This window comes from Stomoxys calcitrans, chromosome 2, assembly GCF_963082655.1.
Source record: "Stomoxys calcitrans chromosome 2, idStoCalc2.1, whole genome shotgun sequence".
Classification (NCBI taxonomy): Eukaryota; Metazoa; Arthropoda; class Insecta; order Diptera; family Muscidae; genus Stomoxys; species Stomoxys calcitrans.
The window spans coordinates 24,817,801-24,833,672 of NC_081553.1; the positions used below are offsets into that span (position 1 = coordinate 24,817,801).

At 26.5% G+C, this 15,872-nt stretch overlaps 2 protein-coding genes across 5 annotated transcripts in view; one reads left to right on the forward strand and one right to left on the reverse strand.

The window, feature by feature from the left end:
• The window catches only part of LOC106088419 (transport and Golgi organization protein 6), a 39,572-nt gene that overhangs the window by 624 nt on the left and 23,076 nt on the right, over positions 1-15,872 (reverse strand). For 3 of the 4 annotated variants that reach the window (XM_059362696.1, XM_059362693.1, XM_059362694.1), the window contains 2 exons: positions 2,388-2,792; positions 57-2,336 (listed from right to left, as the gene is read on the reverse strand). In XM_059362696.1, coding sequence (XP_059218679.1) covers positions 57-2,336; positions 2,388-2,439 — 2,332 coding nt within the window. In that variant the 5' untranslated portion in view covers positions 2,440-2,792. The remainder of the gene's footprint in view (positions 1-56; positions 2,337-2,387; positions 2,793-15,872) is intronic. The other variant, XM_059362697.1, reaches the window with a different exon arrangement.
• LOC106088416 (uncharacterized) overlaps positions 11,122-15,872 on the forward strand; it is a 30,234-nt gene continuing 25,483 nt past the window's right edge. Inside the window, exons 1-6 of the mRNA XM_059361395.1 lie at positions 11,122-11,241; positions 11,748-11,914; positions 12,203-12,339; positions 12,401-12,556; positions 12,639-12,692; positions 13,523-13,879. Of these exons, the coding sequence (XP_059217378.1) occupies positions 12,213-12,339; positions 12,401-12,556; positions 12,639-12,692; positions 13,523-13,879 (694 nt within the window). The 5' untranslated portion in view covers positions 11,122-11,241; positions 11,748-11,914; positions 12,203-12,212. The remainder of the gene's footprint in view (positions 11,242-11,747; positions 11,915-12,202; positions 12,340-12,400; positions 12,557-12,638; positions 12,693-13,522; positions 13,880-15,872) is intronic.

A 15,872-nucleotide genomic window follows, 5' to 3' on the forward strand; every position in this document is an offset into this window, starting at 1 on the left:
ATGCAGAAAGAAATGGAACATGTATTGCAAATAGATTTGGTTTTAAAGCAACCTACCAACTTCCTTACAAACTTTTAATAAAGCCTCTCCCACAACTAATCTGTAGTCGGTGGCTGCCGAGTTATTTAAATAATCGTCGCATAATATTTCCATTATCGTGTGCTCATCAACATACACCAGTGCAGCAAATAGACGCACACAATTGAGAAATGTATAGGATTCTGTGGATTTTAAGGTATTCAGTGCCAAAGCACTGACCACATGAACACTATTCAGAGTAAAGGTATCCTTCTCCCTTATAAGTTGTATAAATTTCTGTATGCCTTCTACTTGCATATAGGGTTCAGGTGATTCCAACAACAAACGGGCCTCTTCAAATCTTTCCTTGGATGTATCATTGATGTTGGTGGGGCCTTGTATTTGTTTTCGCAGACAAGAGATCTGAAATTTCAGTTTTGGGTTCAGTACTTTTGGTTCCAGTTTCGACAAATGTTTGTGTAATTCCATTTTAACATCCTCCATAACATCTGTGGCATTTTCCAAGATTTCACCCATTAAAGTTAACAGAATGGTCATCACTGATGAGTCAATATCATCATCAGTTTCAACTGCATATAGCGCTAACATGTCTTGTAGTACGATTAGCACATCCTTTATGTTTTCCATTAGAAGAATTTTCAATGGCTTGTGAGTGATCAGTATCTGCAAGGCATTGATGATTTGAATTTTGCCATTATACTTTTGGGTAATATCTCGCACAATTTTGTTTTCCACATCTTCCTCAGTTTGCAGTAGATCATCGTTAGCATTCACTTCCTCACTAGATTGCTTGGGCAAATTGGTAAAGAGCCCAAAAAGCGTAATGAAAACGTGGTAACACAGCAAGCTAAATGAGGATTCTTTAAGAATTATGGACAATGTATTCATATGACCGGAAAATAAAGAATTTGTTTCAGATTCCATGTCCTTTTGAACAATTCTGAGGCTTTCCAATTGCAAGGGGTCATATTCAATTATCACATTGGCATGTTTATGCAGCCACTCCAAGGGATATTGAGCCAAAACAAAACTCTTAATGATTCCCCTAAGTTCTTCTTTTCCTCGATTATTAAGAATTCTTAGTATTAACTGGGCCAAATGATTGCTTACTGCCATAGTAAAGGATTTCTCAGTGCATTCACATACTTCTTGATGGCAAGCAATCAACAGTGGCAAATATGCTGTCAATAATTCACTGGGCATACATTCTACTGTGGAAGTGCAAAACATGTGAAACAACAAACTTATCCTAGTACAAAATTCATTCCATTCCATGACAGTGATGCGATCTTCATGAAACTCTAACAACGGTTGTAATTGTCCTTTAAGCCATTTTTTCACCAGCTCCTTGTTTTCATCATTGTTGTCATATAGCCTTCTAAGTGACACCAAGGCAGCTCCCATGTGAACTCCCAAATCTTTGTTGTCCACACTAGTGGCCAGAAAACGTAATATTTGTTGCACCATGGATTCCTGGGCTCGTCTTGGATATGAGGGTTGTGCCACTAATTTTTCAACAATCTGGGATATAGGTTGCTCCTCCGTTTTCTCGGACTTTTGTAGGGCAAACAATAGAGCCACAAAACCTCCATTTGACCACAGTTTCAGCAACATTTCCTTGTGTATTCTTGGTTTTTGTTCTGCTGGTAATATGCCATAAAGAAGCATTAAATTGCGATAATACAACACCTTGGGCATATCAGTCCATATTTTATTGAGTTTCGTTTGTAATGCTGTCAGACAATTTTGTTCCACTGTATATTCCTTGGCATCACAGGCCAGAAGTATACTAAATATTGCTGCCATATAGCATAGAAATATATCTTCTGACAATCTCAAAGTTGGTATGTGTATTATGGAGGAAAGCACTTCCACAATTAATTGCGCTCTGCAAAAATTTGTCTGATTTTCAGCGTTTCTGCAAAATATTGAGCCCTTACTTTTGTAAAAGCCTGAATGCAAGTTTGGTTTTACTCCTTTATCCACAATATCTTCCAAAAGTGCTATGAGTAGGGTTTTGTGATTTTCTGAAATTAAATCTTCCACAGCATCACTACGCAGATTTACATTTTTGCCAATTGTTTGCACTATCAACAAGGAATACATAGAGTATTTGGCCTCTATACTCATATTTTTTGCTATTTCATTTTCTCTATGCTTCAAATGATTGGCTTGTAAATTGGCCACTATTGATCCAACTATTTCCTCTGGAGATAGGCTTAAGGATTTTTGAATTAAAGTTATATTTTCTAGCACCCGATCATTTTCATTTTCGAATTGGGCAGTTCTGGAAATACCTGTTAATATATTAATATTATTACAGAACCAAAATATACAATAAACAGTACCTGGAAGATTGAGCGATTCCAGCAATAACCAATATTTCATCACGTTGGACATTTCAGGTAGGTTCAAAGAAACGCATTAAATAAATACCAAATCAGTAAGGGAATCCGTTAACAACACGATATGTTGGAAGATGGATAGCGATGAATGGACCAAGCTGGCTGATTAGAAGGTTTTTTATGGTTAGAAGCAAGAGCATTCTTGGGTTAGCGGGGGGAGTGGGGTTTATTTTTGTTGGTTTGTTTTGGTCTGTCATTCGCTGGGATGATTAGCCAGAAACCTCACGAGATTTCGAACGTTATCATTCCCAGTGAATGAATCTTCTTGTCTTAAGCCGAGTATTCTGTTCGGCTTTTCAAGCGGAATGCTGTCAAACTCCATATGAAAAAACGTCGGCAATATGTTGGCTAAAAATAGGCGGAAAAGTAGTACTCTGCTTATAGTGGGGAAAATGGCAAAAAATAAATCAAAATGGCAAAAATTGAAGCCATTGCCTGCATCATTTTTGTACGTTTTATTGGTTTCAATGGTTTTTTGTTCTTTATTTATTTACGAAAAAAAAACAAACTCCATATGAAAAAACGTCGGCGTCGTTGGCTAAAATAGGCGGAAAAGTAGTCTCTGCCTTTGTGGGGAAAATGGCAACACTTGAAACCATTGCCTGCATCATTTTTGTACGTTCTCAGGATTCACTGAATATGTGAACAAATTTCATTAAAATAAAAAATAAAAATGAAAAACTAACTAATTCCCTTGAGTAAATGAAACAAATAATTTAAATAAAAATAGAAAAATAAAAATAATAAAATATAAAATAAATAATAAATAATAAATAAAATATAAAATAATACAAATAAAAATAAATTAAAGATTAAAATAACTAACTAAATGAATAAAATACAATAAAATATATGATAAAAATATTAAAAATTAGTAAATTACAATAAAATAAGAATAAAAATTATAATACAAAAACAATAGAAATTTTTTGAACAAATTTCATTAAAATAAAAAATAAAAACACTAACTAATTCCCTTGAGTAAATGAAACAGATAATTTTAAAATAAAAATTGAAAAATAAAAAATAATAAAATATAAAATAAATAATAAATAAAATATAAAATAATAAATAATAAAAATAAAAATAAATAAAAGATTAAAATAACTAACTAAATGAATAAATTACAATAAAAATATATAATAAAAATATTAAAAATTAATAAATTACAATAAAATCAGAATAAAAATTATAATACAAAAACAATAAAAAAATTTCGGAACGAAAATCATGTGAACAAATTTCATTAAAATAAAAAATAAAAATGAAAAACTAACTAATTCCCTTGAGTAAATGAAACAAATAATTTAAATAAAAATAGAAAAATAAAAATAATAAATAATAAAATATAAAATAAATAATAAATAAAATATAAAAAAATAAAAATAAATTAAAGATTAAAATAACTAACTAAGTGAATAAAATACAATAAAATATATGATAAAAATATTAAAAATTAGTAAATTACAATAAAATAAGAATAAAAATTATAATACAAAAACAATAGAAAGTTTTGAACAAATTTCATTAAAATAAAAAATAAAAACACTAACTAATTCCCTTGAGTAAATGAAACAGATAATTTTAAAATAAAATTTGAAAAATAAAAAATAATAAATAATAAAATATAAAATAAATAATAAATAATATATAATAAATAAAATATAAAATAATATATAATAAAAATAAATTAAAGATTAAAATAACTAACTAAATGAATAAATTACAATAAAAATATATGATAAAAATATTAAAAATTAATAAATTACAATAAAATCAGAATAAAAATTATAATACAAAAACAATAAAAAATTTTTCGGAACGAAAATCATATAATAACAAATTTCATTAAAGTGAAAAATAATAAATAAAAAATCACTAACCAGTTAATTCTAGTAAATGAACAAATTACTTAAAAATAAGAATAAAACTAAATCAAAGATTAACATGACTAACCAATATCCTTGAGCAAAAATTATATGATAAAAATAAAAATATAATAAAAATATTAAAAAACGAATAAATTGTGAACAAATTTCATTAAAATAAAAAATAAAAATGAAAAACTAACTAATTCCCTTGAGTTAATGAAACAAATAATTTAAATAAAAATAGAAAAATAAAAATAATAAATAATAAATATAAAATAAATAATAAATAAAATATAAAATATAAAATAATAAAAATAAATTAAAGATTAAAATAACTAACTAAATGAATAAAATACAATAAAATATATGATAAAAATATTAAAAATTAGTAAATTACAATAAAATAAGAATAAAAATTATAATACAAAAACAAATAGAAAATTTTTGAACAAATTTCATTAAAATAAAAAATAAAAAATAATAAAAAACTAACTAATTCCCTTGAGTAGATGAAACAGATAATTTTAAAATAAAAATTGAAAAATAATAAATAATAAATAAAATATAAAATAATAAATAATAAAAATAAAAATAAATTAAAGTTTAAAATAACTAACTAAATGAATAAATTACAATAAAATATATGATAAAAATATTAAAAATTAATAAATTACAATAAAATCAGAATAAAAATTATAATACAAAAACAATAAAAAATTTTCGGAACGAAAATCATATAATAACAAATTTCATTAAAGTGAAAAATAATAAATAAAAAATCACTAACCAGTTAATTCTAGTAAATGAACAAATTACTTAAAAATAAGAATAAAACTAAATCAAAGATAGTTGTTTTGGCCAATGAATTGTATTTTTTCATGGTGGTTTGTCTTGGGTCTCTGAAGGTTTTGTTGCAAATGATATGAGACATTAGTGTGAGGAAGATAGACAGAATGCCTTTATTTGCTTTGTCTTTGAGTGACGATCTCATTGTATTGTATGGACATATTTTATGTTTACATAGTACATCTTATTTTTTATATTTACATGATACATCATATATATGCTTTTTTCTGTTCTTCAGTTTATGATGTGGTTTTTGCAGACAGTAACGTTTGCCATTTGATTTGACCCTTCCCATTTATTTTCCTTATACATGCAATTTTTTTGTACAAACGTAGGTATGACTTTCCTCTGTGAAGTTGTTTTGGCCAATGAATTGTATTTTTTCATGGTGGTTTGTCTTGGGTCTCTGAAGGTTTTGTTGCAAATGATATGAGACATTAGTGTGAGGAAGATAGACAGAATGCCTTTATTTGCTTTGTCTTTGAGTGACGATCTCATTGTATTGTATGGACATATTTTATGTTTACATGGTACATCTTATTTTTTATATTTACATGATACATCATATATATGCTTTTTTCTGTTCTTCAGTTTATGATGTGGTTTTTGCAGACAGTAACGTTTGCCATTTGATTTGACCCTTCCCATTCATTTTCCTTATACATGCAATTTTTTTGTACAAACGTAGGTATGACTTTCCTCTGTGAAGTTGTTTTGGCCAATGAATTGTATTTTTTCATGGTGGTTTGTCTTGGGTCTCTGAAGGTTTTGTTGCAAATGATATGAGACATTAGTGTGAGGAAGATAGACAGAATGCCTTTATTTGCTTTGTCTTTGAGTGACGATCTCATTGTATTGTATGGACATATTTTATGTTTACATGGTACATCTTATTTTTTATATTTACATGATACATCATATATATGCTTTTTTCTGTTCTTCAGTTTATGATGTGGTTTTTGCAGACAGTAACGTTTGCCATTTGATTTGACCCTTCCCATTCATTTTCCTTATACATGCAATTTTTTTGTACAAACGTAGGTATGACTTTCCTCTGTGAAGTTGTTTTGGCCAATGAATTGTATTTTTTCATGGTGGTTTGTCTTGGGTCTCTGAAGGTTTTGTTGCAAATGATATGAGACATTAGTGTGAGGAAGATAGACAGAATGCCTTTATTTGCTTTGTCTTTGAGTGACGATCTCATTGTATTGTATGGACATATTTTATGTTTACCTGGTACATCTTATTTTTTATATTTACATGATACATCATATATATGCTTTTTTCTGTTCTTCAGTTTATGATGTGGTTTTTGCAGACAGTAACGTTTGCCATTTGATTTGACCCTTCCCATTCATTTTCCTTATACATGCAATTTTTTTGTACAAACGTAGGTATGACTTTCCTCTGTGAAGTTGTTTTGGCCAATGAATTGTATTTTTTCATGGTGGTTTGTCTTGGGTCTCTGAAGGTTTTGTTGCAAATGATATGAGACATTAGTGTGAGGAAGATAGACAGAATGCCTTTATTTGCTTTGTCTTTGAGTGACGATCTCATTGTATTGTATGGACATATTTTATGTTTACATGGTACATCTTATTTTTTATATTTACATGATACATCATATATATGCTTTTTTCTGTTCTTCAGTTTATAATGTGGTTTTTGCAGACAGTAACGTTTGCCATTTGATTTGACCCTTCCCATTCATTTTCCTTATACATGCAATTTTTTTGTACAAACGTAGGTATGACTTTCCTCTGTGAAGTTGTTTTGGCCAATGAATTGTATTTTTTCATGGTGGTTTGTCTTGGGTCTCTGAAGGTTTTGTTGCAAATGATATGAGACATTAGTGTGAGGAAGATAGACAGAATGCCTTTATTTGCTTTGTCTTTGAGTGACGATCTCATTGTATTGTATGGACATATTTTATGTTTACATGGTACATCTTATTTTTTATATTTACATGATACATCATATATATGCTTTTTTCTGTTCTTCAGTTTATGATGTGGTTTTTGCAGACAGTGACGTTTGCCATTTGATTTGACCCTTCCCATTCATTTTCCTTATACATGCAATTTTTTTGTACAAACGTAGGTATGACTTTCCTCTGTGAAGTTGTTTTGGCCAATGAATTGTATTTTTTCATGGTGGTTTGTCTTGGGTCTCTGAAGGTTTTGTTGCAAATGATATGAGACATTAGTGTGAGGAAGATAGACAGAATGCCTTTATTTGCTTTGTCTTTGAGTGACGATCTCATTGTATTGTATGGACATATTTTATGTTTACATGGTACATCTTATTTTTTATATTTACATGATACATCATATATATGCTTTTTTCTGTTCTTCAGTTTATGATGTGGTTTTTGCAGACAGTAACGTTTGCCATTTGATTTGACCCTTCCCATTCATTTTCCTTATACATGCAATTTTTTTGTACAAACGTAGGTATGACTTTCCTCTGTGAAGTTGTTTTGGCCAATGAATTGTATTTTTTCATGGTGGTTTGTCTTGGGTCTCTGAAGGTTTTGTTGCAAATGATATGAGACATTAGTGTGAGGAAGATAGACAGAATGCCTTTATTTGCTTTGTCTTTGAGTGACGATCTCATTGTATTGTATAGACATATTTTATGTTTACATGGTACATCTTATTTTTTATATTTACATGATACATATATATGCTTTTTTCTGTTCTTCAGTTTATGATGTGGTTTTTGCAGACAGTAACGTTTGCCATTTGATTTGACCCTTCCCATTCATTTTCCTTATACATGCAATTTTTTTGTACAAACGTAGGTATGACTTTCCTCTGTGAAGTTGTTTTGGCCAATGAATTGTATTTTTTCATGGTGGTTTGTCTTGGGTCTCTGAAGGTTTTGTTGCAAATGATATGAGACATTAGTGTGAGGAAGATAGACAGAATGCCTTTATTTGCTTTGTCTTTGAGTGACGATCTCATTGTATTGTATGGACATATTTTATGTTTACATGGTACATCTTATTTTTTATATTTACATGATACATCATATATATGCTTTTTTCTGTTCTTCAGTTTATGATGTGGTTTTTGCAGACAGTAACGTTTGCCATTTGATTTGACCCTTCCCATTCATTTTCCTTATACATGCAATTTTTTTGTACAAACGTAGGTATGACTTTCCTCTGTGAAGTTGTTTTGGCCAATGAATTGTATTTTTTCATGGTGGTTTGTCTTGGGTCTCTGAAGGTTTTGTTGCAAATGATATGAGACATTAGTGTGAGGAAGATAGACAGAATGCCTTTATTTGCTTTGTCTTTGAGTGACGATCTCATTGTATTGTATGGACATATTTTATGTTTACATGGTACATCTTATTTTTTATATTTACATGATACATCATATATATGCTTTTTTCTGTTCTTCAGTTTATGATGTGGTTTTTGCAGACAGTAACGTTTGCCATTTGATTTGACCCTTCCCATTCATTTTCCTTATACATGCAATTTTTTTGTACAAACGTAGGTATGACTTTCCTCTGTGAAGTTGTTTTGGCCAATGAATTGTATTTTTTCATGGTGGTTTGTCTTGGGTCTCTGAAGGTTTTGTTGCAAATGATATGAGACATTAGTGTGAGGAAGATAGACAGAATGCCTTTATTTGCTTTGTCTTTGAGTGACGATCTCATTGTATTGTATGGACATATTTTATGTTTACATGGTACATCGTATTTTTTATATTTACATGATACATCATATATATACTTTTTTCTGTTCTTCAGTTTATGATGTGGTTTTTGCAGACAGTAACGTTTGCCATTTGATTTGACCCTTCCCATTCATTTTCCTTATACATGCAATTTTTTTGTACAAACGTAGGTATGACTTTCCTCTGTGAAGTTGTTTTGGCCAATGAATTGTATTTTTTCATGGTGGTTTGTCTTGGGTCTCTGAAGGTTTTGTTGCAAATGATATGAGACATTAGTGTGAGGAAGATAGACAGAATGCCTTTATTTGCTTTGTCTTTGAGTGACGATCTCATTGTATTGTATGGACATATTTTATGTTTACATGGTACATCTTATTTTTATATTTACATGATACATCATATATATGCTTTTTTCTGTTCTTCAGTTTATGATGTGGCTTTTGCAGACAGTAACGTTTGCCATTTGATTTGACCCTTCCCATTCATTTTCCTTATACATGCAATTTTTTTGTACAAACGTAGGTATGACTTTCCTCTGTGAAGTTGTTTTGGCCAATGAATTGTATTTTTTCATGGTGGTTTGTCTTGGGTCTCTGAAGGTTTTGTTGCAAATGATATGAGACATTAGTGTGAGGAAGATAGACAGAATGCCTTTATAAATATTTTATTTATAACTTTTATCTTATTATTATTCTTTTATATTTATATTATTTTATATTTTATTATTTATTATTTTTATTTTTCAATTTTTATTTTATATTATTTATTTCATTTACTCAAGGGAATTATTTAGTGTTTTTTTTTTTATTTTAATGAAATTTGTTAACATGTTTTTCATTTTTATTAAAAATTTGTTCACAATTTATTCGTTTTTTAATATTTTTATTATATTTTTATTTTATCATATAATTTTTGCTCAAGGATATTGGTTAGTCATGTTAATCTTTGATTTAGTTTTATTCTTATTTTTAAGTAATTTGTTCATTTACTAGAATTAACTGGTTAGTGATTTTTTATTTATTATTTTTCACTTTAATGAAATTTGTTATTATATGATTTTCGTTCGGAAAATTTTTATTGTTTTTGTATTATAATTTTTATTCTAATTTTATTGTAATTTATTCATTTAGTTAGTTATTTTAATCTTTAATTTATTTTTATTTTTATTTTTATTATTTTATATTTTATTTATTATTTATTATTTATTTTATATTTTATTATTTTTATTTTTCAATTTTTATTTTAAATTATTTGTTTCATTTACTCAAGGGAATTAGTTAGTGTTTTTTATTTTTATTTTAATGAATTTTGTTCAAAATTTTCTATTGTTTTTGTATTATAATTTTTATTCATATTTTAATGGAAATTAGTAGTTTTTAATATTTTTATCATATATTTTATTGTATTTTATTCATTTAGTTAGTTATTTTAATCTTTGATTTATTTTTATTTTTATTATTTTATATTTTATTTATTATTTATTTTATATTTTATTATTTATTATTTTTATTTTTCTATTTTTATTTAAATTATTTGTTTCATTTACTCAAGGGAATTAGTTAGTTTTTCATTTTTATTTTTTATTTTAATGAAATTTGTACCTATCTAAATTTTAATATTTTTGTATAAATACATATACAACTATGATAATATTTTTATGTATTGATACTTTATGTATGTCACTATTTTTATTCTCCTTTGTATGTTATATGGGTCTATATTTTCGTATAAAAGATTTTTTTATATATATATGTGAATTTAGATATGCATAATTAAAGGGAAATATATAAGATGTTTTTTGTACATAATTGTATATTATGTGTCATATATTATTTTTTATTGGAAATATTTTTGTTTTTATATTTTTTTGAATATATTTGTTTATTTTTAATGCATGTATGTTTTTTGTTTATATGTTGGAATGTTTATATGAGAATTTATATAAGTATATAAATTTGTAGTATATATGAAATGTATGTATGTAAGAATTTATTTACACATGTATTATTTTGAGGTATTTTATATTTATTATTTAGATATTTATATAATTTTTATTTTTTTCAAATTTTATAGTTTAATTTGATTTATTTATTTACTCCTTCACACAACTCCCTCAAAACAAAACAGAAGCATAAATATAAGATAGATTAGTTAGAAAAATACTAAACAATAAATCAAACATCCATTTAGCCAAAAAAAATATCAACAAATCACTAATAAATCATTAATATTAATCTCAAATTATATCTTATCCAAATTCCAGAACAAATATCTGCATAAAAAATCTTTTACATCAAACGGAAATCCATAATACATATATATGTATTACAAATACTAGGACCCATTTAGATGAAACATGTTCAAATAGTGTTCAAGATATTTAAAAAGGTAAGAAGCGATTACAAAACCAAATCAAAAATAAATGTTGATGTAACATTCTTTACTTTTTATCTTTTTTAACTGGAATTAATTAATAAAAAAATAGAAAATAAATTACATAATTTTATCTATGCAAGTAATAAAATAACATAAATTAAAAATATAAGAAAAAATAGATAAATTAAAAAATAGATAATAATGTATTAGTTAAAAAATAATAAAAATAAATAAAATTAAAAAACTATAATATCATAAATGTAATTACACTTACTATAATTAAAAATAATCAAAGAAAAACGGTATAGAACGAAATAACAAAAGGTAAAAAGTATATCTTTTAGACACAAAAGTCAAAAAAGTTTCTCTTTTACTTAAATTAATGAGTAGTACAAAAATAAGATTTTAATAAATAATTAATTACAAAAAAATTTTTTAACCAATTAATTTTCAAAATTCAAATTAAGTAAATCATTAACAGAAATAAACTACAAGTCATTACTATTATATCATTTCAGATATATAAAGAACGAAAAAGGAAGAAAAAGGAGTAACATATATTATTCATAAATAACAAACATCAAATGATACCTGTTCTGGACTAACCATTAATAAATTCAAAAAAATCATCTTAAAAATATTAAATAACGGAGTAAAAACCAACAATAGAAAAATAAAAACAGAGGTAAATAATTGAATAGTAAAAATTTTTTTCTTTATAACAATAAATCTTCGTTTTAAACTATTTCATAAAACCTAAAAAACAAGACTTTACAAAAATTAAAAACAATTAATTTATCCTCCAGATTTCCTAAGAAAAATATATATAATTAAATATACATACTTATACATATAAATTATATACTCTACAGCCAATAAAAAATAATTAAATTAATAAGATTATCAATAAACCACATTCCTTATTCGTGAAAAACACATTAATTTTGAATTTTCCAAACTTAAATCCTTCTAGTACAATTAAGATGGAGAGAAAAAAAGGGGTAGAAATATTTCATCAACAGACCAAGGCTCTCAACATATTGTGTCCCAGCCCAAATGTCTCCTCTATCAAAAACAGTACCTTAGAAGATAGTTTCATAAAAAACAAAGGTAACAAAAATAAAATATCTCCAAACATCAAATTAAGTTATAGTATATAACTCATATGAAGGGAGCAATCAAAAGGACACCACATATCAAGATTGTTATTCTATTCCAAACGGACAATTGATAACTTCTGATTTCTACAACAACCATGAAGAACCAACCAAACAAATTCCTGAGCCTAACCAGTCAAACAATTCTTTAATAATTTCTCTAAGTCAATGTAAGTAGAAGCTCCAATTAAGAAAAATATATGTTCCTTAATGAAATTATATCATTCATCTCAATCCACAAAACATATAAAGTATGTGACCCTTCCATATCCAGTTTCGACAGTGATTGTTATATAATAAACTCAGGTGAGAATAAAATAAAACAACTATATAATACTATCTCCAAAAAATCCTTACATCAACACGCAATTAAAATCCTTTTCAAGAAATATATAACCAATGAACCAATCTATACAGTAATAAAGAAAAAAATCTATGTAGTAACACCCATTAAAACATCAGCAGTCAAAGAAGGGGAAAAAAATCCCCCTTAATCAAATTAGTTAAAGCCAATTACATATTGAATGTACATATTCCTACATAATTATCTCTTAATTCGCCCAGTAAAACCCATTCATATAATCTCCCAATCCAATAGAAGAAACAAAATCCAGTTAAACTAAAAATACAATAATATCCCAACTTCACAGATAAAAAACCTTGCCCAGAAATCACAATCCAATATCATATAGTAAATTAAGGTATAAATCACTATAAAGAGATTGCAAATTATGAATAAATTAATTAACAAACAAGAAAAACATCTAAAGTCAAAAAAACCCTTACATATATATTAATGTTCCTCAGAATAAAAAATGAGATTGACATATATACATATAAAAATTTTTCATATCGGTCGATATCTAAATCAAAAAACACCAAATACAAATACAGAACCTGTATACACAAATATATATGTTTATGTCAATAAAAACCCTAAATAATTGATCTACTACACGTCTTATCCCAAAATAACCCTCATTGGCGAATTCCCAATTTTAGAAAAACCATCTGCTAACACAAAATCTGCATACATAAATACACATCTTCACAACAACAAAACAATTTTGAATAATTTTTTAATAAATAATTTACTACATGTCCTTTTTCAAAAAACCTTAATTCAATTCAAATAGGAGTTGAAACTGCTCTGACCGTTATAAAGGAAATAGAGAAAGAAAACAAATTAAAACAAACGAAAAAATCCAGGAACAATTGTGAATTCTTTGAACAAAAAGAAAAAGAAAATTTAAATTCAACAACACCTGATATAACAGAATTATTAAACATATTAGAGACAAATAAAAAAACTCAAAACCTATTCATAGAAAATACAAAGGAAGAAAATAATTACACAAGTACTGATGAGTATTCCTACTTTGAAAAAAATGTTAATTTTAATTCAACATCCATCGAAATTGAAAAAGGAATTGAATCAAATACAGAAAAGAATGAAAAGGATATAATTAATTTTAAACAGAGAAGACCAAAAGGTAAAAAACTAAGAATGTAAAAAAATTTTTTTCTTTTTCCTCTTTTTCCTTCCTTTCACACATTAGATCAATTAAGTGAAAACAGATCAAATTTTCTTCATATAAGTAAACACTTTCCTTTTACTCCACTCTCACCTCCTTTCATTTAATAGTTTTAGTAAACAAAAATTCGTTTATTTTTTATCATAAAAAAACTTCTCCAAAATGATTAAAAACAAGTGATAATCATAAGAAATGAGAATATAAATAAATTACAAAAATAAAATAAAATGATAAAATTAATGAATAAAAATTTATAAATAAATAAATAATGGATTTTCAAAAATTAGTTAAGATTATAAACTTAAAAATGAGCATACATGCATATATACATAAACACAAACACATACATATATATATATACACATATACATACATACATACATACACATACGAACATATACACATTCAAATATACAAAAATTATCCTCAAAAAATAATAATTTTTTAAATCTAAATCTAAGTAAATGACAACAAAACTTAAATATGATTAAAGTAAATTAAGTAAATTAAAAATAAATTAAAATAGAGAAATTAGAAATATGAAAAGTACAAAATATTAAAAATATAAATAATTGAGAGTAAAAATCAAACTGTAAAAATAAATATAAACTAAATAATGAAATAAATATACAATAAAATCTAAGTAAATAAATAAATCAAATTAAACTATAAAATTTGAAAAAAATAAAAATTATATAAATATCTAAATAATAAATATAAAATACCTCAAAATAATACATGTGTAAATAAATTCTTACATACATACAGCGGTCAAAAAAAGTATTCATCATTAGCAAAATTGATAATAAATTCACTTATTTTGGGTAATTGAAGAAAATTTAAAGTAAACAAATAATGCAGTTTTATGCAATAGTTTATTTTTCGTAATATGTTTTAAAATAAATTCAAAAAATAAATTTAATTAGCGCAAAAAATGCAATTTTATATAATAACACCAAAAACAGAACAAAAAAAGTATTCATCATTGATGTGCTATCATCAAAGTCAAATTCAAATATTATTTGGGAATCCCCCTTTTCTGTTTTATTTAGTAAAGGAGGCTTTGTTATAAATAAATTCAAAAAATAAATTTAATTAGCGCAAAAAATGCAATTTTATATAATAACACCAAAAACAGAACAAAAAAAGTATTCATCATTGATGTGCTATCATCAAAGTCAAATTCAAATATTATTTGGGAATCCCCCTTTTCTGTTTTATTTAGTAAAGGAGGCTTTGCCCTTGACAGCAAATATTTAATTTCATTGAAAATATAGTTTTTGTCAAAATGGGTCGTAAGCAAGACGAGGTTTCTGATGAGGTAAAAGTTTTGATAATAAAACACCACAGGAATGGGTTTAACTCAAAAAACAATCAGTGAAATATTAAATAGACTACGATCTACTATACAATCCATCATCAGAAAGTGGACAGAAACGAAAACTGTTGACAATAAACCAAGATCTAGTCGACCAAAAGCACTTTCAGTTGGAGATGTGCGTTGGCTAGTGCGGCAAGTTCAGAAAACTCCGAAGACAAATGCGACCATTCTTCGTAAAAACACTATGGAATATTTAGGGAAGGAAGTTACTACACAAACAATTCGAAATACACTCAAAAGGCATAGTTACAGAGGAAGAACTGCACGTAAGAAGCCCTTTATAAATAAAATAAACCGAGTGAAAAGGCTAAACTTCGCAAAAATGTATGTAAAACAGCCCGAATCATTTTGGAAAACAGTCATTTTTGCAGACGAGAGCAAGTTTAATCTTTTTGGGTGCGATGGAAAGGTCATAGTGTACAGAAAACCAAATACAGAGCTTGAAGAACGAAAAACAGTTGCTACTGTAAAACATGGTGGAGGTGGTTTAATGGTTTGGGGGTGTATGGCGGCTTCAGGAGCGGGAATTCTTGAAATTATTAATGGAGTAATGGATCATAAGTATTACAT